General features: G+C 37.2%; 3 protein-coding genes across 8 annotated transcripts; all 3 read left to right on the forward strand.

Moving 5' to 3' along the window:
• Positions 1–5,411: 5,411 nt before the first annotated feature.
• Positions 5,412–9,934, forward strand: LOC105112469 (uncharacterized). Of its 2 annotated transcripts, none has more exons than XM_011008172.1 (7): positions 5,412–5,767; positions 6,527–6,584; positions 6,847–6,927; positions 7,019–7,054; positions 7,175–7,414; positions 7,498–7,634; positions 8,876–9,934. In XM_011008172.1, exons 1-7 carry the CDS (start codon positions 5,592–5,594, stop codon positions 9,372–9,374), a joined length of 1,227 nt encoding a protein of 408 aa, XP_011006474.1. In that variant the 5' UTR covers positions 5,412–5,591; the 3' UTR covers positions 9,375–9,934. The 2 variants fall into 2 exon arrangements, with proteins under 2 accessions (XP_011006474.1, XP_011006473.1); XM_011008171.1 differs by having other exon boundaries at positions 5,418–5,767; positions 7,498–7,639; positions 8,881–9,934.
• Positions 9,935–15,901: 5,967 nt separating this feature from the next.
• Positions 15,902–18,838, forward strand: LOC105112472 (B3 domain-containing protein Os06g0194400-like). 4 transcript variants are annotated; one of them, XM_011008181.1, is made up of 5 exons: positions 15,903–16,504; positions 17,470–17,630; positions 17,720–17,926; positions 18,210–18,297; positions 18,513–18,838. In XM_011008181.1, the coding sequence occupies exons 2-5, from the start codon at positions 17,505–17,507 to the stop codon at positions 18,560–18,562; spliced, it is 471 nt and encodes a 156-aa protein (XP_011006483.1). In that variant the 5' UTR covers positions 15,903–16,504; positions 17,470–17,504; the 3' UTR covers positions 18,563–18,838. The 4 variants fall into 4 exon arrangements, with proteins under 4 accessions (XP_011006480.1, XP_011006482.1, XP_011006483.1 ...); XM_011008178.1 differs by lacking the exon at positions 18,513–18,838 and having other exon boundaries at positions 15,902–16,504; positions 18,210–18,506; XM_011008179.1 differs by lacking the exons at positions 15,903–16,504; positions 18,513–18,838 and adding an exon at positions 16,516–17,038 and having other exon boundaries at positions 18,210–18,506.
• A 993-nt stretch (positions 18,839–19,831) lies between these two features.
• Positions 19,832–24,859, forward strand: LOC105112471 (B3 domain-containing protein Os01g0234100-like). 2 transcript variants are annotated; one of them, XM_011008177.1, is made up of 8 exons: positions 19,832–19,916; positions 20,482–20,728; positions 20,822–20,914; positions 22,393–22,436; positions 22,532–22,694; positions 22,781–22,987; positions 23,704–23,794; positions 23,890–24,859. In XM_011008177.1, the coding sequence occupies exons 2-8, from the start codon at positions 20,645–20,647 to the stop codon at positions 24,639–24,641; spliced, it is 1,434 nt and encodes a 477-aa protein (XP_011006479.1). In that variant the 5' UTR covers positions 19,832–19,916; positions 20,482–20,644; the 3' UTR covers positions 24,642–24,859. The 2 variants fall into 2 exon arrangements, with proteins under 2 accessions (XP_011006479.1, XP_011006478.1); XM_011008176.1 differs by lacking the exon at positions 19,832–19,916 and having other exon boundaries at positions 20,488–20,728; positions 22,396–22,436.
• Positions 24,860–25,585: the final 726 nt, after the last annotated feature.

The following is a 25,585-nucleotide window of genomic DNA, read 5'->3' on the forward strand; positions in this document are numbered from 1 at the left end:
TGGTATGGTCAAAACACAATTTTGACAACTTTCATTTTTGAGCAAAATCAAACACCACTTTAAACCATGTGCTCTGATATCAATTGTTGGGAATTCCGACCGGTAATGTACTGATATTTGCTCATAGGAGGCCAAGCACACTAACACAATATTTAACGTGGTTCGGCAAAACCGCCTACATCCATGGGAGAAGCCATTGCATTATGTAGGGAGAGTACAAGATTTACAACAATAAAGGAGGAGGAATCATCCCCTTTTTCACAACTCTCAACCTCACTCTATTTCTCTCTTTTTAGTATTGCAATGACAACTCACTCTCTCCTACATTTCTCACATCTTTGGCTCTTTTCTTTATCTCATTTTGCTCTCTCACATATGCCTCTATTTATAGGCATTCATGGAGACTCTTCTTGCTTTGTTGTCAATATTGGTGACCACCAACTCTAGCTCATTCAATAATGGTGGCTATCAATAGTCAATGGTCAATGGTTGGTGCCTTACATGAAATGACAACCAACCTAACAAAAACGAGATTGGTATTAGAGATTACTAACCATGTTATTTTTCTAAAATATTCATCAATTTTATCACAAAAATGGGGGAAATACACACCAGTCAAGGTGTGATTGCTGATATTTTTTTACTGGGCTTCGCCTTAATTTCACTGTTCTAAGTAAGAGTCAGCTTGCACTATCAGTGTGTGCCTTACAAATCCTAGATAAACATGCGATATTGCAACCTGAATAGCAGTTTTACAGATTCTAGTTTAATTTCATCACGATGACTTGCAAGAAACGCTCTTCTATATATTTAGGATAACACTGAGGTGGGAAAAAAGTAGTTGAACTGGATTCAGAGACTAAAATCACAGAAAGAAAAGAACATGAAATTAGCGATCATTGCCCAGCTCCTCCATATAACATATAAATTTCAAGTTCTTTTCTCTGTCTGGTAATTAATAGCTACATTTTCAGTTTTGGAATACCAGTACTGCGTTTTGCCTTTAGCCCCCTCTCCATGTATACACAACCATGTTGAAAAGGACTTACTGCTCCTCCATCGGTTGGGTTCTCAAGATTGCCGGCTTCTGCTTAGTTGACCCGTTAAAAATGGAGGGAGAATCATAAACACCGCGACTGGTTCCATTTGGTGGTGAGACTCGTAAGCACCGTTGAAATGGTCCTCCGATGACCTAAACCCATATATATATATATATATATATATATATATATATATATATATATATATATATATATATATATATATATATATATATATGATGTTTTTGTGGTGGGTTTCCAACTTGGACGCCAACGTGACGTTTACAAGAAAATTTAAAAATAAAAACACGCATCATTAATTGGATTTCCTTGTAGTTAGTCTTCTAATTAATAAGAAGTTAACCTTCATTTTCTTGACTCGTTAAGAGGAAAATGACTCATCTCCTACCTGTATTTCTTTAGATAAGACAGTTTTCGTCATTGACAATAACTCGGGAACATAACATGAGATTTACGTAGATGATAAGAGAGGCACCACCTTTCTCATGCACACCAACCAGTCCATCAAAAAAAAAACAAAATGAATCGAAAACCAAAAAAAAAAAAAAAAAAAAATGAATTGTTGATTTTCAGTTGCTCCACCAAACTATATGAGAGAGGATTGACATCACGGGCCATGGACTGTTCAAATTCAAGGATTCAAAGCACCTGCTTAATGCATTGAAAAGGTCCTCGCTTGTTGCCTTTATCAAGAGCACAAGAGACTTCCTGTTGTACAACCTTCACACAATCTCTGCTCTGAGCTTCATCTGGGAACTCTTCTTCTCCTTGCACTTGTTATCTCATTATAGTACCTCGTTGGATCCTTCGAGTACTCCTGCACAATCTCCATGTGTCCTCGTGCATTTTCTGTTCTTCAGATTTCTCCCTATTCTTTGCTTATGTTTGACAGCAGCTCATCCTGTCACAACACCTATCCAAGTCAAAATAGGGTGCCAATCTTTATACCTTTGCTGTATTTCTCTTCCATTATCAGGGTCTTCATCATTTCTCCCCTCGAGAAATTACAGTCACCGAATCTAACTTCCTTGGAGAAATCACCACTCAATCAGATCCTTGATCATACGGAACCCAACTATTTCTTTATGCCGTCATCCTACTAGTCTTCAACAGTTTTATAACAAACTATCACATATACGAAAATAGTACCGTATGGATAATCCTTCCACTAAGCAAGTTCCCAAGAAAGATTGGAGGGGTCACAACGGTCCCGCTTAAAACCCAATCTCCTAGCCAGAACTTCTTAGGCCATATCTATCCATCGTACTGCTTTTCGTATATACAACCATTTGCTAGCTTTGTCGCGGCTTTCCTTTACAAGTGATCTGGGTATCCTAGTTTTATATCTGATTTCTCAACATCTGGTGAGACTACCAGTGCTCAGATTCGTCAAGATTGGTCTTCGTCAAATTTCACTCTCCACCTCAAATTGTCCACATGATCGGGTGTTTAGAGTGTCCTAATTTTGCCTTCCCTCAAGGCAATTAAAATTCCCCACATAACACTTCAACACATGTAATTAGGCAAACATGTGTGATTTCTTCTTCTTCATCTTCATCGACCACCATGATGACCATCAGATGCCTCATGATCGGGAAATTTCTCTTTAATAATTCACCACTATCATTTCTGATCTCAATCTTAATGATCGGACTGTACCATTGCATCCGGAACGATCAAATTAGCTGGAAACAAGTCTTAAATCGTCCAAATCGCACTTCAGACGGCTAAGATTTGATCAAAACAATTCTGGCTTGATAAACGGCCCAGATTCAATCTCAGAACCGGTTGCACATAGACTCCGCCACACAGAATCCTGTCCCTCGGCTCGCGGCTCGGCTCGGCTGACGTGGCTGCTGACTGGTGCTGACATGTCATGCCACCTGTTCATGCTGACGAAACTATGACGTCATGATGACGTCATCATCATCCGGATCTCGCACGTGAGTCGGATCTTTTGGTATTTGGGTCGGGTCAGCCCATCCGGGTGAAGAAGACGCATGTGACACATGGCGCGCGTGTCCAGTAACCTCGCCGGCGCGTAACGGCGCGTGCGGCGGTTTCCGATGTCCGATTTCGACGCGGTTTTCACCAGTGGCTTCGTCTCTTCCTCCTCTACACATTGGTATGGTCAAAACACAATTTTGACAACTTTCATTTTTGAGCAAAATCAAACACCACTTTAAACCATGTGCTCTGATATCAATTGTTGGGAATTCCGACCGGTAATGTACTGATATTTGCTCATAGGAGGCCAAGCACACTAACACAATATTTAACGTGGTTCGGCAAAACCGCCTACATCCATGGGAGAAGCCATTGCATTATGTAGGGAGAGTACAAGATTTACAACAATAAAGGAGGAGGAATCATCCCCTTTTTCACAACTCTCAACCTCACTCTATTTCTCTCTTTTTAGTATTGCAATGACAACTCACTCTCTCCTACATTTCTCACATCTTTGGCTCTTTTCTTTATCTCATTTTGCTCTCTCACATATGCCTCTATTTATAGGCATTCATGGAGACTCTTCTTGCTTTGTTGTCAATATTGGTGACCACCAACTCTAGCTCATTCAATAATGGTGGCTATCAATAGTCAATGGTCAATGGTTGGTGCCTTACATGAAATGACAACCAACCTAACAAAAACGAGATTGGTATTAGAGATTACTAACCATGTTATTTTTCTAAAATATTCATCAATTTTATCACAAAAATGGGGGAAATACACACCAGTCAAGGTGTGATTGCTGATATTTTTTTACTGGGCTTCGCCTTAATTTTCACTGTTCTAAGTAAGAGTCAGCTTGCACTATCAGTGTGTGCCTTACAAATCCTAGATAAACATGCGATATTGCAACCTGAATAGCAGTTTTACAGATTCTAGTTTAATTTCATCACGATGACTTGCAAGAAACGCTCTTCTATATATTTAGGATAACACTGAGGTGGGAAAAAAGTAGTTGAACTGGATTCAGAGACTAAAATCACAGAAAGAAAAGAACATGAAATTAGCGATCATTGCCCAGCTCCTCCATATAACATATAAATTTCAAGTTCTTTTCTCTGTCTGGTAATTAATAGCTACATTTTCAGTTTTGGAATACCAGTACTGCGTTTTGCCTTTAGCCCCCTCTCCATGTATACACAACCATGTTGAAAAGGACTTACTGCTCCTCCATCGGTTGGGTTCTCAAGATTGCCGGCTTCTGCTTAGTTGACCCGTTAAAAATGGAGGGAGAATCATAAACACCGCGACTGGTTCCATTTGGTGGTGAGACTCGTAAGCACCGTTGAAATGGTCCTCCGATGACCTAAACCCATATATATATATATATATATATATATATATGATGTTTTTGTGGTGGGTTTCCAACTTGGACGCCAACGTGACGTTTACAAGAAAATTTAAAAATAAAAACACGCATCATTAATTGGATTTCCTTGTAGTTAGTCTTCTAATTAATAAGAAGTTAACCTTCATTTTCTTGACTCGTTAAGAGGAAAATGACTCATCTCCTACCTGTATTTCTTTAGATAAGACAGTTTTCGTCATTGACAATAACTCGGGAACATAACATGAGATTTACGTAGATGATAAGAGAGGCACCACCTTTCTCATGCACACCAACCAGTCCATCCAAAAAAAAAAAAAAAAAAAAATGAATTGTTGATTTTCAGTTGCTCCACCAAACTATATGAGAGAGGATTGACATCACGGGCCATGGACTGTTCAAATTCAAGGATTCAAAGCACCTGCTTTCATGAATTTCACCCGAGTTTACGACTTCTTTTTCCCTCGAAAATACAAGTTTTTAAAAAATTATAAATTATAATTTTTATTTTAAATTTTTTTTTTAATGGGATCCATGTAAATTTCCAGGTGTTTGAGAATTTGGTGACTTATATTTTTTAGTGTGTTTTACTTGAAAAATTATTAAATTTATAATTTTTTAGTGTTTTTTTATGATTTTGGTATGATAATATTAAAAATAAAATAAAATAATTAATTAAAAATTATGTTGATATATTTTAAAATAAAAAATACTTTTCACTGGAATACAAAACACAAGTTTAAAAATATAATTAAAACAAAATACAATTTTAACTACTCTTGCCATGATACCAAACAAACATTCGTCGTAGAAAAGCTAAAATCTAGATGGGTTGGAGAATATTACTTTGTCGTAAAATTGAAAGGAAGAAAGTGAAAGGAAACTTCTCTCACCAACTTTGATACGACATCGTGTTTGGTCAACAGGCATTGCGCTGGGAGTAACAAACTTATCCGGAACGGGCTTGTGCCTGTTGAATCTAACGTGGCAAAAAAATCAAGAAATAATAAATGGATAAAAAAGGGAAAATCGTTTTAAAAAAGGACGCCCTCATAAGTTAAGAAATAATAATTTCACCTAAAAAATCACAATCCACACGCATTCCTTTTGTTTTTGTTTTCTTTCGTAGAGTTCAACTCTCCACCAGAGAGAAGAGGAGAAGAAGTCTTTTAGGATTCGAAGAAGCAGCAGTAATGTTTGGTGGCGGTGGCGGTAGTGTTTATTGGGGAAGGAAAGAAGGTGAATCGAAAGGAATTGTGGTCATATTCGCATGGAACTCGATTCCTGAGAAGCACTTGAACAGTTACTTGGATTTGTATTCCTCTCTTGGTTGGAACTCCCTTGTTTCTCATGCCGATTTCCTCTCCGCGTTAGTCTTTCTTTCTTTGCCACTGTTTGGTTGCTGAGAAAATCAATTTTTTTAAGTTTTCTTTTTTTTGTTGATAATTTTATAGTGTCTTACTGATTATAGTGACAAAGTTAGTTCAGCTTTGTAGATTTTTAGTAAAATAAATACCTAAATAATTTCATTTTGTTTTTAATTGCTGTGATATTCAAAAGCTTTTGATTAGCCAAACAGAGCATTTAGGGTTTTCTAATCAACTTAATAATGTCCAATTATGTGCGGATTCTAGTGTTGAATGGTGAAATTTGATTTAATTTGCGATAGGAGAAAGAAAATGTGCATGTATTTTTGTTGTTCTGTGATAATTGCATTCATGACGACTTATATAGGAGGATGAAGGCCAAAAAGGAGGTTGGTTAAGGGTAAGAAAGGAAAAATCTTTGTTAGATTGCGAAATAAGGTTTGTATTAGAGAGAACTGAATGCTGTATGTTGTTGTTGTTGTTTTCATTTGAATGGCTATATGTTATTAAATGGAATGAGTATTGTGTCTGGCTCATTCTATGGATCTCTTTTTGTGTACCATGATTGAAGGGACAAGCTCAATCAACTCTTTTATATGCAATCATTTGCTCAAACTCAAATGCAAAGACAGCGATGCTAAATTTTTGTGTTTGTTGGGTTGTGTTGGGAGAGGGGGCGGGGGAGTTGAAGATGTTGGATTAATTGTTTTCTTCATAATGTTGAACTTGATGTGTGTTTGTTGCTGGCTAATGATCTACAGATTTTATCCTGAAAGGGCTTTGTCACTGGCATATATTCTCCTCAATGAGCTTGTTGAGGTCAGTTACTTAAACTTTTACTAATTTTCAATTGTTTGATTAGATTTAGATCATCATCCAAAAGTATATTATTATGGAGTTCCAATGTGCGGGAGTGACTATGTTTGTGGGGTCCATATTGTTCAAAATTTTGCCAATGAAATTATTTATCCCCTTTGCCATTACTGTGACAGCTGTGAAATAGAGCATCTATTAGTTTGGAACGTCTTATGTTTTTCATAATACATAAGAGTAATTGCCTACACTGTTTTTTGGTATGCAGGATCTAAGGGTTAGACCATGTCCAATTGTATTTGTTGCATTTTCTGGGGGTCCAAAAGCTTGCATGTACAAGGTTTTTCAGGTAATTTTAGTGAAATTTTAAGATGCTGATTTGTATTTTTCCCCTTTCTCCACCACTGACAGTAGAAGTAATTTTACCGTACTTAATGCAGATTATTCAAGGAACATGTGAAGGTCATCTTAATATGGTACGCATTTTCTATCTTCTATTTCTTATATGATGTATCCTTTCACCTTCATGGTTCTATTTAATTGAAAGTTTTGATTTTTTTTTTTAATTTTCTTTCTATTTGTTTTATTCTGTGAAGGATGAAAGTAGATTGGTTAAGAATTGCATTTCTGGGCATATCTATGATTCTTGCCCCATAGATTTCACAAGTGATTTGTGTGCCCGATTTGCTTTACACCCTGCAATTCAAAGAATGCCTGGTCCATCAAAATTTGTGTCTTGGGTTGCTAAAGGCCTTGCTTCTGGACTAGATGGTTTATACCTTACGAGGTTTGAGTCTCAGCGTGCTGAGTATTGGCAGACTTTGTATTCTTCAGTTGTAAGTTCCAACTGGCCTTCAGCTCCCCTAAAGTTGTCTGTCTTTCTCAATCATTATATTTAACTTTCATTTCTCTTCTATAGGACATGGGTGCTCCATATCTAATTTTATGCTCAGAGAATGATAACCTCGCACCATATAATGTTATCTCCAAATTTGCTCAACGATTACAAGATCAAGGTGGAGATGTTAAGCTTGTAAAGTTGAATCATTCACCTCACATAGGTTTGTTTCAGACCCATTCTTTTGTATTTTGTTAATACAGTTTTCACTGGTTTTGAATGCTATTAATAGTTGAAGTGCCTTACTGAAATATAAGAATCTTTTATGTGCGGGTTTTTATTATGAGCCACTATGGTAATCAACTAAATACAACCAAAATTTAAGTGCTAATGACTACAGTTTTGATAAACTGTAGTCATGATACCTATTTGGTGATTGTAGTAATGAGAGATGGAAATTTTGTATTGTTCCATCTATATTGTCAAGAAAGAACATTAGTTTCCTGTTGTCATGGGCAGGAGGAAATCCTTCTACCCAACACATGATAGTCTCTCAAGCCACCTTGTGTGGATAGCATTAATTGCTTTATAATTCATAATCAATACAAATCTTCTGTTTGATCACTAATCTTTTGTCTAAAATGAAAGTTGCCCTTTTATTATATATTAATGAAATTGATCCAGAAAATAATCTTTGCATAATAGCACTTTATTAATGGCATGGGTTCGCCTAATATGGGCACTGACACTAATTGGCCTTTGGTCCACTAGTAGTGGCTTCCTGTAAAAGCCAGAGGCGATGGCTTCAGCTCTTAGTGAGAAAGCTGAGCTTCTAGATGATAGTAATATAGGCATTTATTGTCATTCATGTTACGTAATGACATTACTTGATGTTCACTCTGTAAGGTAAGGAAAAAAAGGCAGTATTATTTCTTGGGAATAAGCATTGACGAGATCTGAAATCCTACCATTATGATCTTTGTTGCATCTTGTCTCCTTTCATATGCAGGATGCACATGGAGATTTAATCTCAGAAAAACTTGAATAGTACCTTAAAATGCTTCCAAGAGAGAGTTCGATGAATAAGGAAATATTCAAATCTTATGTTCGTCTAGTTCTTTGAATAGGGAGAAGACCATAATGACCTCTTCAAATCTGAGTATCTTTGCTTGCAGATTTGCAGATTTATGGTTTACAGTTGGATCAATGATTGCAGTAATCACTTCCAATGGACATGTTCAGCCAATAGTGTCTGTATGTTGTGGGTTTCTTACTGTTTACCAACCATGAAAATGAGAAGGAGAGCAAAGGATAAAAGTTATACAGCTCAAATCCCATTAGTTGACAAGTTATTGGACTCCTTTTTGCTTGGAATTGAGTTTCTATCTTACTTCTAACTGTTCTATTTGCAGCATGTCTCTTGCATGTTAAGACAGAACTAATTCCATCCACTTGGCATTTCAGGTCATTACCAGCACAATCCAATCCAGTACAGGGCTGCAGTGACCAATTTGCTTGACAAGGCACCTTCAGTTTATTATCGAAGAATCCAACAACTCAGAGAAGGAATTGGCCTGGACAGTATGCATGATGCGATGTCCGAATTAATATGTGACCTTCAGAAAGCCGCTGTTAACTCAAACCAAAGCTTAAGAAGAGTTGCTGTTGAGCCAGGTGACCACTTCTTTGTCCCCAGTTCAGCAGATTATTACAATAGCAGGGAGTTGGGACCCCTCCAAGATGAAAGGAAAGAAAGATCAATTTATCTGCCAAACCCTCCAAGTATTAGTGCACACAGTGTACTTGGCCAAATCCTCTTTGATGCATGTGTCCCAAAGAATGTTGAAGGTTGGGATATTAGATTTTCTGGTTCTCTGAATGGGCAGCCAATTGCTTCTGCCCAGAGGAGACGCTCGCCTTTTCATGGTATCAAATTCACTCGTCGCTCAAGATTATGATGCTGTCTGGACTGGAGACAGCAAAATCCTGCCATTGGCTTTCCATGCATCCATCTAAAGTTTGTAGGAGATTTTGAGCAAGCTGTCTTTATGCTGGAGATGTAATGCTGGAAACTAAGCGATGAAGTAGAGGTCTTTTGACGTTTTGCAGGACAACTGTCTTGGATATCTTTGCTCTATCTTCGGAGCCATTCCTGTGGCATGATAGTGTACAGGTAGAAATATTATGCGTGCAGTGGAGTGCTTGTGACAGAGCTGCTTGATATGTGTTGCTCGGAAATTTTAATGTATGATTGGCTGGTCCGTGATATGCTTGTGAGAGGACAACAAAAGAAGTTTATGGTTGTATTTATAGCTTAGGGTCTAAGCTTCCGATTAAACTTTCTGCTCTATGACCTGTGATTTGACGAGTTAGCAGCACAAGATGTATCGTAGTTTATGCACGCACTCTATGGCAACGTGTATCTAGAGCTAATTGTGATTATAGAAAATGTATGTTGTATAAACCATCAAGATTCAGGCGGGAGTATTTTTTTTGTCTGAGCGGTGAGTTCTCTGTACTCGTTTTTTTCATTTTTGTTTGTTTAGATTTTGCTATGCATTGATTTCGTCTCATTCACATCCTTGAGTTTCTGTGACCAATGCTCGCTCGCTCACAACTGTTTCACTTTCATAATCCAGCATCTTGATAGAGAATTTCACGTTGTTTTGTGGTTAGAAACTATACTCTAAAAAGGAAAGATTCCCAGCGACAGGTTAATTATACTTAATCTTGAGTTGTTTAGAGATATAGGTCCTCATCAAATATCAAATCAATATTTGAATTACACACACACACTGAAAACCTTCTGCTCCTGCTTCGAAGTTAAAACCATCGGAAATTGTCCCCACTCTGCTCCTGCTTAAAACCATAAACAAGAAATATTGTAAACATACATCGAGCTATTGTAGGCTCCTTGGAGCAGTGCATTAGCAGCAGCAGAGGAACTTATCAAGACGGTTCGGTCAACCTGAGCCTCTTGTCTCCATGCAAGAAAATACGCGTGTCAATCTTGTCCACAGCCAGAAAGGTAAAAGCCGCCTGCCGCAATAGACAAGTCACTGGTGCCTTTGTTCTGCATCCTGACATCAGAATAGTAGTCTTCCAGTTAGATCAAACTTGACAAAACCAGGTGGGAATAATCACCAGAGTGGTCCTCCAAGTTTCTGATTTTGGTCATTTCAATTTCCCTAATAAAATCTGGACACCACAGCTTTTATACTTCCATAATTCGTGGTTGTTGCGGCCCCTCCATATAAACTGTTCGCCTTTTATGGCTGATGTATCTTGCATGTGTACACAACCAAGTGGATAAAAGGGATCAAAAGAACCGCAAATTGAAAGTGTAAAGAGTGGTGCGTACAAACTTTTAGCAGAGGGATTAAAAATGGCTAAAATCGGGATCATGTGGTGATAATTTACCCAACCGGCAACCAGGTAGGAACAGGGACTGGGGATTTATATAGGCATGGTGCATAGAGACAAGCTAAGATATCGAGGTTGAAAGAAACATATTAAGCGCGGAAATACATATTGCTCTCGAGAATGAACCTGCAAATTACACGTTATCAGCGCTTCGCTTTCGAATCATTTTCTTACACCATTAACACTAACCATCTAACACTCAACTTAGGATTCTTAACCACGTGATAAGGTCCCAGTCAGAAGTTAATTCTCAATATCACTGTAACACAGTTGTTCTTTTGGGTGAAAACGTGCCACAAGATAAAATAGGATTGATATTCCAGTCTATGTTTTTATTCCTGTCCAGAGCTTATTAATACCTTAGCTTCAACAAACTATTCGGATATACAGAAAAAAATAGAGGTTCTAATACAATAGTTACAAAATCAATTTTATTGCAAAACAGAAAGGAAAAACTGATGCCTAACACTACCTCCATGACTAGTTGACGTGGTAAAGCCTCTCACGGCATTAGCTGCTCTCGTTCTTACAATTAAGCCTTCGCGGGATTAACGATCAAGTTTGCCCTGGTCTTACGCCTTTACTTCCTCCACCATACTTGGGATTCGGCTTTATTGCTCTCTCAGACCTTCGTAGCTTATCAATACCCCCAAGGAAGTGGAACCTTGTCCTCAAGGTTCAGGTATGGGAACTGGTGAAACAACGACTTAGTCACTTCCCAGGTTGCTTCCTCTAATGATAAGCGTTTCCATCTCACCAGGCTCTCCGTAAGGAACTTACCGCCTTGCTTCACCTAGCGATGATCAATGATAGTCTCAGGCTCCAATATTATCTCGCCATCATCTAAAACTGGCAGGTCTGTGCATGTTTCGGTTGCATCTCCCACATATTTCTTCAATAAGGAAACATGAAAGACGGGATGGACACGTGAACCCTCAGGTAACTGCAATTTGTAAGCAACATTGCCTACTTTTTGAAAAATTTGAAAAGGACCAGAGAATCAGCTTGCTAATTTCTGGTGTGCTTTTTTGAAGGCGGAACTTTGCTGATAGGGTTGTAGCCTAAGAAACACCATATCCCCTTCCTGAAAGGACACATCTCGTCCATGCAAATAAACTTTGTTTGTGAGGGGCCCAACAAATAAACCATAAGTCCGAACAACTTTCAGTAATAACTGTCAATCCTAAAAGTCCATGCAACTCAAAAATATTAGAAGGTCAGGGTCCATGCAACTCAAAAATATTAGAAGGTCAGGGCAAGCCACTATGGCATCATTTTTTTGTTATCGACCTTCACCCCTTGATGATAGACAATAGGACCCAAATATTACAATTCTTGCTTACCAAATGCACATTTATTTGCCTTAATAAAGAACTGTTGTTGCCTCACAATTTTCAAGATTTGACATGATCTAAATGCATTTTCTAAGTACGGTTATAGATTAAAATATCATAAAAAAAAACTAATATAAATATTTACAAGTAAAGCTGAAAAATAGCATTCATAATTGCTTAAAATGTAGATAGTGCGTTACTCAAACCAAATGGTAAGACTAGGTATTTATAATGATCGTTTTATGTATAAAGAATAGTGTTATAAATATCTGAAGAGAGCAATTTTACCTTATAATACCAGGCTCTTAGATCTAATTTGATAAGTAAGTGGTCTCATGCATTTCATCTAAGATATTCTTCACTGTAGGAATCAAAAATTAGTCTTTGATAGTAATTGATAATCAATGCAAAAGCGCCAATTGCTATTTTTTTTTCTTCACTAGCAACACAGGAGATGAGAAGGGACTGGTACTAGGTCTTATGAGTTCAAAATTCAGTATTTTTTGGACTTGTTTTTCAATTTTTAATTTCTAAAATTAAGCATATCAATAGGGTCGAACTTTGACCAGCTCAATATTGTTTTTGAGGGGAATATTGTGGTTGATTTCTCGCTTAGGTGGTACTTATATAGGTTCCTTGAAAATTTTAGCATATTCATCTAAGATTTGGCGCATGTTTAGTGGTTGACTTTCTTCTAGTCCGTTTGTGGTTGATTGCAAACAAATTGCAAATACTAAGTGGCTTTGGTGAAATTCTTTTGAAATTTCCTTCAGTGAAGCGGCCTGGATGGGCTAGTCATAAAAACCTTGCAATTGTTGAGCCATGTTCTCCCAATGGAAGTCCATGGTGAGATTTCCCCAATTGCATATCACATGCCGTAACATTTCTAACCATTGGACACCTAGAACAACGTTTAAGTCTTCTATGGGAAGCGAGTAAAGCGTAAGTGATAAAAGAATACCCTAAAGAAGTAAAAGATTACCCTAAAAAAGTACACTTGGCACTGTAGCCGTCCCAGACTATAAATGCAACAGTTGGGACTGCTGGTAGCCACAGCAGGTCAGCTATACAAGTACTCATAAAATTATGAGTGGACTCACTATCATTTGGCACCACTACTTCAAATAGACCCACCTTGACATCTACATGTATAGTTTTTGGTATAGACCATCCCGTTAAAGCATGCAAAGTAATCTCAAGTTTAACATTTTCCCTTGTCTCCTCTTCCACATCAACTTCTTTATATGTGATTCCATTGATGTTGGTTGGGCCTTCAAGAAGCAAGAGTTGCATTCCTTGACATTTATGGCTGACGACGAACCTCTTATTACAATTAAAGCATAATCCTTAAGCTTTTCATTTCCGCATCTCTTCCCACGACAATCTCTTAAAACGTGCATTTGGTGTTACCCGTGTTGCTGTTGGTAGCGCCAATGTGCTCGATTGGTTGGGGTTGACTGCAACAGTTGTCGTTGCCTTGTCATCTAGTCGTCCTTCATGCGAGCCAAGCTAATTACCTCCTTCAATGACTATGGTTTGAACATATAAATTCCCTCTGCAATCTCCGGTTTTAATCCTCCCATAAATGTCCCAACTAACGTCTTTTAGGTCCAACCTCAAACTCGGTGTCCTAACTTCTCGAACTCACTCCGATAATCACGCAAGGATCCCATTTGCCTTATACGTGATAAGGCTTCATCAAAATCCTTACATTTCATAGGTCCAGATCTAACCCGTAATTCATCTTCAAAAGTCTCCTCTGTCGTTATTCGTCATTCCTCTCTATATATCCGACGAACCCATTGCCACCAGTTATTTGCTTCTCTTTCAAGATAGAAAGAAGCTAGAGACACCTTTGGGTTGGCTGTAGTATTCTGGAATTCAAAGAACTGGTCCACACGATTAAACCATTCCATCGGGTCTTGTACAAAATATCATAGAAAGTGCAGCTTGGCCATTTTAAAAGAAAAGATTTGTCAGCTTCCGTCATTCTCCTCTTTAGTTGTACGAGAGATGTCTTCTTCTTTTTAGATTAACGTGGGTGTCTGGGTCAGCTTACGCGCACTACGACTAATTCCACGGGCCCTGAAGTTAACGACCATGTAAGTCTCCAGTGGCTATCATATAAGTAATTAAGGACTCGAACCTGAGACAACAGAGAGAGCAAACCCTTTAATCTCAAGTCTTTACCATTTGACCACCACTTAAACGGTTACAGAGATGTCTTCTTGGTTTGTGTTGTCATGGCTTCATTTCCTTTTACTTTATAACAAAGCCTCTGAAAGTTTATTAATAGTTTCTTCTAGTTGACGTATTTTATCGGACATGCCCAACTCCATTCTTTGTATTCCAACTTGAACTCCACCTAGCCCAGCCTTCAACATTTCAATATGTTTTTTGTTAATCGCCATTGAACCAGACCCTGATACCAAATTAGAAGTCAATTCTTAATAGTACTGTAACACAGTTGCTCTATTTAGATGAGAACATACCACAAGATAAAATAGGATAGAAATTCCAATCTATTCTTTTATTCCTGTCCAGAGCTTATTAATACCTTAGTTTCAACCAGCTATTCGGATATACAGTCGAAAATAGAGGTTATAATACAACGGTTACAAAAGATGCCTAACACTACTCCATGACTAGTTGACGTGGTAAAGCCTCTTATGTCATTAGCTGCTTTAGTTCCTGCAATCAAGCCTTTGTGGGTGTAACGATTAAGTTTGCCTTGGTCTTACACCTGCACTTCCTCCACCATACTTAGGATTTCGCTTTGTTGCTCTCTCAGTTCTCTCAGTTCTTCTTCCGGCTTATCACCACCCCATATCAAATACAATTTTACTGTTGAGAAAAACGTAATCCATTGTGTTTGATGAATTCAGACCGTTGATTTTGAAACCAGTGATTGGAATTTTGTTACAGAGAAAAGCATAGTACTAGTTTTTTTAAGAGAATTCTAATCACCAACTAATATGGTGAAATAAAATCCCAATTCTTCAAATTTGAGGGGATTTTAGTGTGAATTTAAAATCTAAACGTCTAACAATATTACAGTTCGAACTAGCAAGGGGCAAGTGTGCTTGTTTTGCCGGTTGAGCCACCATTCTGTATTAAATGCCCTCTCGACATTAATTCATAGATTAACGACCGTGACTAATCCTCGAGAGCAACAGCGCTGTCTATCTTTACTGGCAACTACGACGTGTTTGGCGTTTTTCCCAGGAAAACCAAAGACATTGCCACGATTACACACACTGAGTTTTCCAGTCTGTAGTCGAATTCCTAATTGGTTATCTACGATACATTATTGTAATTTACAATTGCTTACATACACTGAATTTGCTGTTAATGATGTCTTAGTCTTTATAGACTAAGTTATTTCGGAGAGAGACAAATCATTGCAATAAATAGATGAGAAAAAAGAGGGAGACGAAACGTTATGAGAGCGATACCTTTAAAGTCTTCCAAAGTCATCACAGAAAATGCCACCCTTCAATCACTTTTCAAAGAAGTGACTCGTACTTGGCTGCACTAATTCTACTGGTTTGGAAGTGCACCGCGCACACAGCCAAATTCTTAAAAACCAGGCCTGTCCCGTGGTTCATTCAGCACCCTGATTGGCCAAGCAAGGAGCTTACGAGCTCAAAAATGTGAAGGATCAAATCCTGAACTAAATAAAATAATAAATAATAAATAATAAACAATGAACATTAATTAATCGGATCAATTATTGTTGCAAGTAAGAGAAGAAAAGTTGATGCTCCGTTCTATAAAGGAAAAGGAAAGCCAAAAAAACACAAGCTTTTCCCTCCTTTACATTTCTTCCTTGACTTGCCCTCAAATGTGCTAAACAACTTTAGACTTAAATCTTAAGCTCAACTCAAACGACACATGAAAGTACAGAATATTTAAGAGAGAGAGAGAGACTTGACCGGTGGGAGCAGTAAATGGAATTTTGCTGCTAAAAAAAATAAATTTAAGATTCGATTTTCAATCCCACCCTTGTGTGGCCTAAAATGGAGCACAATTTTGATAAACAGTGAGCTAGCAATATCCAGGCACCTTCATCCTTGCCAACCTCCTGCTCGGCCCTGATCCTAGCTAAGCTCACTTGTTTCTCTTGTCCATTCTGTTCTCTGTCTGTACATCTGCACCATGTTTACATGTGTACGAATGTGTGCGTGCAGTAGTGCAGTAATTATAACAAAAAAGAAAGAAGACGCAATGAAGTGAGGAGTTTGTGCTAGAGATGATGAGGGTTGGTCAAACAAAAGAATGAGAAGCAAATCATCATGCTAGACAAGAAAGTAAAGAAAAGATTTTTGCAGGTACGTTTTTTTTTTTTTTTTATCGATGTTGGTTCTTGTTATGCTGTGATTTCTTCTTTATTTGCTATTTAATTTGGGGGCACTTTCTTCTGTGTTTTTGAAAAAGGTAAAAACGTTGTCTTTGACCAATGTTAAGACCTCCAGTAAAATCCTTCTGAATCATGGCCAGATTCCGGTAGAAACTTTAGGGATTTAAGGAAAAGTGGTCATTATTTAAGAAAATATGACCGTATGTTACAACGCCTAGCGTCTTTGGCAAGGGTGCCACCCAGGTTTCGGGCAACTTCGAGATTTTGAACTACAGTTTGCAATTTTACTTTAGTGCATCATAATTTCTTTTCCTTTTTTTATGCACGGGGGAGCAAGTGTAAAATGGCGTGAATAATACCAGGCTAAGTGGCCAACTCTCCTTTTACCTGGAACTGATGGCACCTAGATTGCTTGTTTGTGGCGCCGGTTTCTGTTTCTGTCTGGTGACTTGCCTGTCAGCCGGTGCGCAGGTTGTCCTGTTCAATTACAACTGCCGTAAAATCAGTAAGCCACCCCCCAACAAAATAGTTATACAGGCTGCCATCTTGCAGCGATACTGAAAATCATGCCCAATTTTCCTTTTTTCTAGCAGTAGCCAAAACCCAAAAGTCCATTGCTAATTTTCTCGTGTTGTTTTATGTGGACGATTTAATTGCCTTGTATATGGTGTCTCTAATCAAGGTTTTCTTGATAAATATCCTGTCATAAATTAGATGTCACCATCAGTCTTTGATTGATTGAAATTTGTGAACTAATAGAGTTAAATCACATTAACTGATCATGATCAGTTAGTTTCCATCACTTCAAGAAATTTCACTCCCAAGTAATTTTGGGACAGAGGATTTATTTTATCCTGTTCTTATCACTACTCGCTCATTTTCCTCCATACAAGAACTACCTTTGTAAAAGTTCTGCCTTTCTTTATCTTGTTACAGTCATAAACGAAAGACGGCTATGTTTAGTCACTTAAATGATCTCGCGGGAAAAAAATTCTGTCATGGAGAGAGCTGAAGAGATTCAAGCCTATCTAGGAAACAAATTCCCTACCTGTGTCAAGTCCATGCTCCCATCTCATGTTTCTGGGGGATTTTGGCTGGTAGATTCTTATTTCCACGTTCATATTGGATCTTGACAAAATTTCAGGACTCTTGACATACCTTCTTTTCTCTTTATGGTTTGATTAAGGGTTTACCAAGAAAGTGTTGTCATCTGCATTTGCCAAATCATGATGCCATAATCATTTTGGTGGATGAAACTGAAAAGGAGTATCAAGTAGTGTATATCGCAGAAAGGACTGGGTTAAGTGGAGGGTGGAGAGGTTTTTCAATCGAACATAGATTACTTGAGCAAGATGCTTTGGTTTTCCAGCTGATCGAACCCGACAAACTTAAGGTCACCTTTTTAAACTTGTTCATTTTTATTCCTGGTTTGATAATTATGAAGAAAGTTAACTACCTAAGCATTGGCTTCAATACAACTATTCTGTTAAGCAACGTGTGTTAGTCTGCAAAAACTAAAGTAAAAATGTTGGGTTTCGTAGTTCATCATTGCCACAATAAAGGATCATAGCCATTGTAGCCATGGAAGCTCAGCTTTGTTATTGATTTTTTTTTTTTTTTGCCAAATGATGGAGATTTGGTACTCACTACCGCAGCTTCTTCTCTCAAATCTACAGGTCTACATTGTCAGAGCAAATCGATTATCTGAAACAGATGGTGCTCTTGGTCTTATGCATTTATCCCATGCAAAACGAACAGATTTTGGTAAGCAGCGTGCTTCTCGGTCAGCCAGGATGCTTCCGTTATCATTAAAAAATGCTTGCAAAAATAGATATTTGCTTGTCTTTAGGCTGTCTTCAGTTTTGTCCTCTGAATCATTCAAACAATTCAAAGAACAAATAGATGGAAGTTTTGCAGTGGTTTTCTCTAATCTTATCTACCAACGTTGTTTCTCTTGAACTTTTCAAATAATCATGCAGGACAAAACGTTCCTGAAGCCTTTTCCGATGGCAGTTCACCGATAGATTAACGAGGAATCCCTGATGTTAACAGATACTAATCTCTGTCCCTCAGTAAATCAATCTGCGTATGACAGTAGCTCAGATATTTTAGAAGATAAATACAGTTTCTTTCCAGTTAGCTCAGGAGTAGGACCATAAATGCTGTTTGCTAGTAATTAATAATCCATCTTTACGTGCCAGCACCATTGACTATTTACGCAGTTAATTTGGCAATATCAACAAGACGATCACGAGAGAGAGAGAGAGAGAGAGAGAAAGGCACATGAAAGGCCTTCCTCCACATATGCAATGAAATGAATCAGTGTGAAGATAACCTGCGAACAATTTCAAATTGTATTACAGGGGAAGCGTCAAGATTGTGAACTTTCCGGTTTCCATCCGCTCGTGACCCTTCCGGCTAGATCCACTTGTGACCACTGACCCCTGTGCTTAATTCTTTCATGGTGAAAATTGTGTTAGTCACAGCTAATTAACTGAGATTACAAGTTAATGTTGGGATCCAGGAAAGAGTTGTTTTATGAAGGGATTACAATTCACAGCACAACCATTGTGAGCAGGCCGACCACTTACGGGCTCATGCTCCGGCCAGAAACCCTAACCCGTGATCCATAATCAAACCCAGATAAGCCACATCTACATGTTGAAGATATTCTATCCCAATATTTCGTTCTACTCATTATTACATTTTTTATTTTATTTTTTCTATCCTTCGAAACCATTGAAGTAACTAAGCACCGACACAACCTCCAATCAGATGCAACCCTTCATTAACACTGCTTATTTTCATAACTGAGGCATTTTATCCATCGAATCACCACAGCAAAATCGTCAGGCATGCGTAACTTGTCAATCATTCTCAAGTCGTGTAAAGACTGCATTTTTTTTTTAATTTTATGAACACGAATATTGTAGAGACTCTCTTGTCAAGGAACCAACTCGATCTCTAACAAGATGATTGAAAAAACCTAGGTTTCTATCAAAATTTCAAAATACGAAAGCCACATGCAACCAAAACACTCCCCTACTATCAAGTGTGTTTTCCCTGGGCTTTGGAAGGCATCGATCAAATATCAGGTTCAAAAGTTGGTCCCTGCCTTGTTCGATATTTTTGAGGTTTTAAAGGAAAGCCAAGAAATTTTGGGGAAAAAAGTAACAGTGATAACAGTTATTAATTTGAAAAAAAAAAAAAAACTGTCCAAGATTCTTAGATATATTAAAGGTTGAACCCGATTTTATTTTTTTTTTAAAGAAAGAGGTAAGTTAAATTCGAACAGCCAAATACCTTTCCAAAAACCATGATTTTTTTTCTCCGATAATCTCTCTAGCCTGTAGCACTGCATCTTCCCTTGAAAAAAGCAGACAAAAAGAAAAGAAAAGAAAAGAAAAGAAAAGAAAAGAAAAGAAAAGAAAAGAAAAGAAAAGAAAAGAAAAGAAAAGAAAAGAAAAGAAAAGAAAAGAAAAGAAAAGAAAAGAAAAGAAAAGAAAAGAAAAGAAAAGAAAAGAAAAGAAAAGAAAAGAAAAGAAAAGAAAAGAAAAGAAAAGAAAAGAAAAGAAAAGAAAAGAAAAGAAAAGAAAAGAAAAGAAAAGAAAAGAAAAGAAAAGAAAAGAAAAGAAAAGAAAAGAAAAGAAAAGAAAAGAAAAGAAAAGAAAAGAAAAGAAAAGAAAAGAAAAGAAAAGAAAAGAAAAGAAAAGAAAAGAAAAGAAAAGAAAAGAAAAGAAAAGAAAAGAAAAGAAAAGAAAAGAAAAGAAAAGAAAAGAAAAGAAAAGAAAAGAAAAGAAAAGAAAAGAAAAGAAAAGAAAAGAAAAGAAAAGAAAAGAAAAGAAAAGAAAAGAAAAGAAAAGAAAAGAAAAGAAAAGAAAAGAAAAGAAAAGAAAAGAAAAGAAAAGAAAAGAAAAGAAAAGAAAAGAAAAGAAAAGAAAAGAAAAGAAAAGAAAAGAAAAGAAAAGAAAAAACACATACACCAACCTTTGGTTCATGTGTCTCGGTGTCAGCAACATTATCAAAAGACAGGAATCTGAAAGAGAAACCTGCAATAACAGCAACAACCTTGGAAGCTAGAAGAAACAAACCCTTCTTTCTGCTGCCTAACATGGATGCCAAGGAAGACCAAAACACTTCCCCTAAGCCTCGGCTTCCAATCTCCGACCCAGTTCCGCTTAATACTTATCCCAGGGTTTGTTCCTTCTCTCTTCTCTTCTTTTCCTGTGTTTCTAGCATGCCTGCTTATGTTTCTTGATCTTTGCAAATCTGTTCTGTTCTCTTTTAGATTAGGAGAAGGAAGCCAAATATGTCCAAGATAAAGCTGACCCAGATCCATGAGAAGTCTCCAGAACCTGAGTACAAGACTGGTCATGAACTCGTGAGAATCTTTTCTTCTCTTGGTATTCTTTAAAGATTGAAATCTTTTATTTAATTTCAGAGTAAAGTTGGCTATCATCCCTGTCTTGATGGTGTTTTTTACTTAAATGGGTTCTATTTTGTGCTGAGAGGGACTTTGTTATGGTTCTTTTCTTCTTCTTCGTTGGCTATGTATCCTGTGCTTGTTCCAGCTGTTTGTTGTTTCTTCGAGGTTCTAGGGCTTTTTAAAGCAATTTATGGTTTGAAATGTCAGATTAGGTGAACACTGCCAGTAAAGTTTTTGGGGAAATGACGATAGCCTCAGGGAGCATCGAGATCACCAGTATACTGTAGTTGCTGTCCTCTGTGAACTGGAAATATTAACCCTGTTTTCAATCTTTTCACTTTGATAGCAATTAAGCATTGCTAAAGCAATGTTAAGCAAAATTATGACCTAAACTATCCTGCTATCATCTTTTCCTGTCTGGGGCACTTGTGCACTCCTTATTGGAACATCTTACGTTGTCCCTTAGGTACCCTTTTGTGTGCATGTCTTTTCTTTCAGTCCAAGTCTCCATTGGCAACATTTCTTCATTTTTCTTTTTCATGATAGCTATTGTCAAGGTAGTCTAGTTAGTCCCTTTCCAGCCTGAACGCAAGATGTTGAACCTGTTCCAATACCAAGTTTGTTGAATTAAAATCAATAGAATGAACGCAGCAGAATGGTTTGTGGCATGCATCAAATTAAGCCCTGTAACTAGACTAAACACATACACCAATTTCTAATAAAAAATGACAAAATGTTGGCATACATAAAATGATTTGGGCTTCGAAGTTTACATGGGAAGCATAATTACTGGCAAATGTTGTTCTATACTTTGTTTCTTTGTAACGCTTTCTTGGGTGGATAATCTCTTTCAATTCCAAGTCTCGCTCTGCCAACATTTTGTCATTTTTGTTTCTGATGATTTTTGATTCTCAAGAGAAGTCCCTCTTCTAATCCAAATTCATGACACTAAACCTATCCTGACAGCAGATTTGTTAAAGTAAGGTAGATAAAGCAAATGCAGCACAATGCTTGATAGGTGCATTAGATTAAGCCCTTTACGTTAGAAGTTTTAAGTTAGGCATAAATACTGGGTCCCAATTTGTTCCATATCTTGTCTTTTTCATCCTTTTGTTTCTTTTTCCAAAGATATTTAGATATGTCAGGGTATTGGGTGCCAATCATAAAGAGAAATTCTTTTTTTTTTTTTTCAAAGATAGTAGCTACATGCTCAACAAATAATGGAGAATGGATTCTTATTTGCTTGAAATGTGTGTTCAGCTCTGAGTTGTCTGTACTTGTTACAGACTGACAGATTTCAATTACAAGCCTGATTTGATGCTTAATAGAAAATTAGTCATAGTGTCCTTTTAAACACCCAGGTTCTCTAGTAATTGTTCATCTTTTATTGTTTGATGAATTAATTGAAGAAAAAATTTGTGAAAATTCTCAAGCAGGTGTTGTATGATAAATCAGAGGAATCAAGGGAGCCCAGAAGGTTAGAGATTCTACCTGTCTTGTACTTAGATTGAAGCATGAAACTTTTGAGTTTATTGTAATCTCATCCTGGTTCCTCTATATATTTATGTAAAGCCGTAAGCGAAAGAAAGACGCGTTCAGTGTATTCTATGATAGTACCGAAACCAAGTCTCCTGCTATGGAACTGGCAGAAGAGATTCGGGCAAATTTAGAGGCAGCATATCCTAGCTTTGCAAAAACTTTGGTCCGTTCAAATGTGACTGTGGGGTTTTGGATGGTAACAAGAAACTATGTTCTAAACTTAAGAATCAGATGCTATTACTATGGGTTAGACAGTTTTATATGTTCTTTCTCTCATGACAGCATCTTCCCATGCGGTTCTGCAAAATGCATTTGCCAAAGAATGACACGACAGTTTTTCTGGAAAATGAAAGTGGGGAAGAATACATACTAAATTACATTGCAGAAAGAACAGCACTGAGTGGTGGATGGAAAGCATTCTGTGCTGCAAACAATTTACATGAGGGTGATGTTCTTGTTTTCCATTTAATGAAACCTTCAAGGTTTAAGGTACACTTGTTTTTGTTATCAAATGTTCCTCTTTTTTTTAGTCACTAATTGTTTTAGATGTCCTTTCAGAATTGAATATTTAGGAAAAAGCATTCGGCAATAGGGAAAATTTTGGACTCCTTAGCAAATCAAACTTTGCTTGTGAGAAAATGAAATTCTTACTATAGAGAACTGGAGAAGAACATTCTATCTCTGAGCCAAGTTTTCAAGAATGGTCACATGAAGAAGAAAATAACCAAAGTTGAAGGCTAGAGCAGTTAAATGAGTAGATTTTTTTTTTTCTTGTTTAGAGTTCGCTTTGTGATACTCCTGAAATAACAAGGTACATTTCAGGTTTGCATTTTAATCTCTGAGAGCAGAAAGGAAACACCTTCGTTACACACACGCACACAAACACATACAAGTGGTGATTCACAGAGATATTGCTCATTTGTTGAAAACTGAAATCACAGCTATGGTGTGATGCACCTGTTTGAACAGAGGAGCTGCTCTTTTTCTTTAAAAAACTGAAGCAAAAGTTAATCATACTGAGCACACATACATGTAGGAAAAAGAAAAACTAGGAGTATACTGGTTTTCAGTGGGGATAGGTTTTGTTTTCTTCACTCTAAATGTTGAATGGTTGGGCTTATTTTCTGAAGTTGCTTAGCATAAAACTGTTAATCATTGCTATGTATTTTCTACTGTAACAATTGCTTCCCATAATGTTTTCGTAGGTGTACATTGTAAAAGGAAATGGTTCCTCCCAAGCAGATGGGGAGTTTGGCATTCCAAGTTCAGATGCTTATGGAAAAGAAATCATCTCTAGTATATAATTCTCTATGAGCTGTTTTGCTATTTATAAATGATCACTTAAAACTTGATCTAATACATTCATGATTTCCTCTTTCCTAACATTGAAGAACCAGATGAGAAGGATGTACAAGGCGGTAAAAAGGCCAAGCATTTGGAGCTTCTTCCAGCTGGCCATCTGAAAGAGAATAATCAAGAGAATGGCCTGATTGTAGTGGACAACAATAAAGGGTACGCTGCCAGTCAATCTGAGAATGAAAGTGAAGATCGTGCCTCCGAAACTTTGGGAGTCATCAAACTTTCCGGATCCACTGTTGATTTTGACAATTTTGAAGGCATTGATAATTTCAGCATTCTCTTAAACGGTTTTGCTATAGACTCTGAGCTCTCAGAACATCACAGGATTAAGTACTATGAGCTATGTCGCTCACAAAACTCATTTCTGCACAGCAAGCTTCTCAACAGTATTAATCATAAATTGGCAGCTGAAATAATAATTGGGACTGTTGACATTTCAGAGGAGATTAGATCTTCAAGGCTTTCCAGCTCCCATGCTGATTATGGAGTTTGGGACAAGACTTTGAAAGGCTTTGAGATGTTTGGCATGAATGTTGGATTTTTACGTGAGAGGTTAAGCCGGCTGATGAACCTTGCTCTGGAATCAGAAGAGGCAATGGAATCAGAATGCAGAGAAGTTAAACTTGAGCAAGCTCGTATAGATTCAGAGATGAAAAGTCTCGAATTAAGGCTTTTGAAATTAAAGGAGACGAGGGAGAGACTTGATGATGAGGTAGAGGCCCTAAAGGAGAATGCTGAGAAGCATGAGCTTATGTTTCAGGAAGCTGTCAGCGCCCCATGGTAAAGAGAATTGCAATAATGGGAAACATTTATCATGCTAACAGGATGGTCTTAACAACATTGATGCTGAATTGTCAACAAAACCAGAGTACGAGTACTGTATTTTCATGTTTTAAATTAGCTGTAATCATGTTAGTGATTTGCAAAGGGAGATGTTGTAGCCAGCACTGTAATCAAATATAAAATTATTGAACACTCTCAAAAGTTGTCGTTATTCTCTTACATACATGTAGGATCTGCCATATAACAATTGTTTCTCAGAATAATGTCTTGAGAGAGAGAGAGAGAGAGAGAGATAGAGAGCCAACTGCAAGAGTAACGAATTTGCTCGTTCGAAAGATGAAAATCATAGCTTCATCAAAGATCCATACCATATATTTGTGAAAACTAAACCTATGTAAAGGGATATCTACTCAATCCGTGTCATACTTTACAATAAGTCTTCTGTAGGATTATGCTGCATGTACATTATTCCTTCGTTGGAACTTGGTCATTAGACCCCTAATTAGGAGTCTATTTTGTATCATTTTGAAGATTTATCTTTGTAATTAAGACTCCTAGGCAATGAAAATCACAGATGCTTTACGAGGAAGAGAAGATGTTTTTACTTCCCTTAACCCTCTATTATAACTAAAATTTATTATATTTCGTTTTCCATCTTTGATTTTTTTCAGTGTTCTTTAACAACTAAAGATATTTCCAAACTAATTCTCTCACACCAAGACAATTCTTTCCTTGATCAAGAAGTCTCTCTGTTTCTCTTAGATTTATGATCATCGATATCTACCCCACTCTCAAATTACAGGATTAAATTCGAGGAAGGTCTGCAAGAATATAAATATAGCAAAAAATAATAATAATTAAGCACAACTTTAGGATTGTTTATTATATAAATCTATTCGTACGATGCAGTTGTAAATGTTCAAACACTGAGCTGTGCATTCCCCT

This window comes from Populus euphratica, unplaced genomic scaffold, assembly GCF_000495115.2.
Source record: "Populus euphratica unplaced genomic scaffold, PopEup_1.0 scaffold344.1, whole genome shotgun sequence".
Taxonomy (NCBI): domain Eukaryota; kingdom Viridiplantae; phylum Streptophyta; class Magnoliopsida; order Malpighiales; family Salicaceae; genus Populus; species Populus euphratica.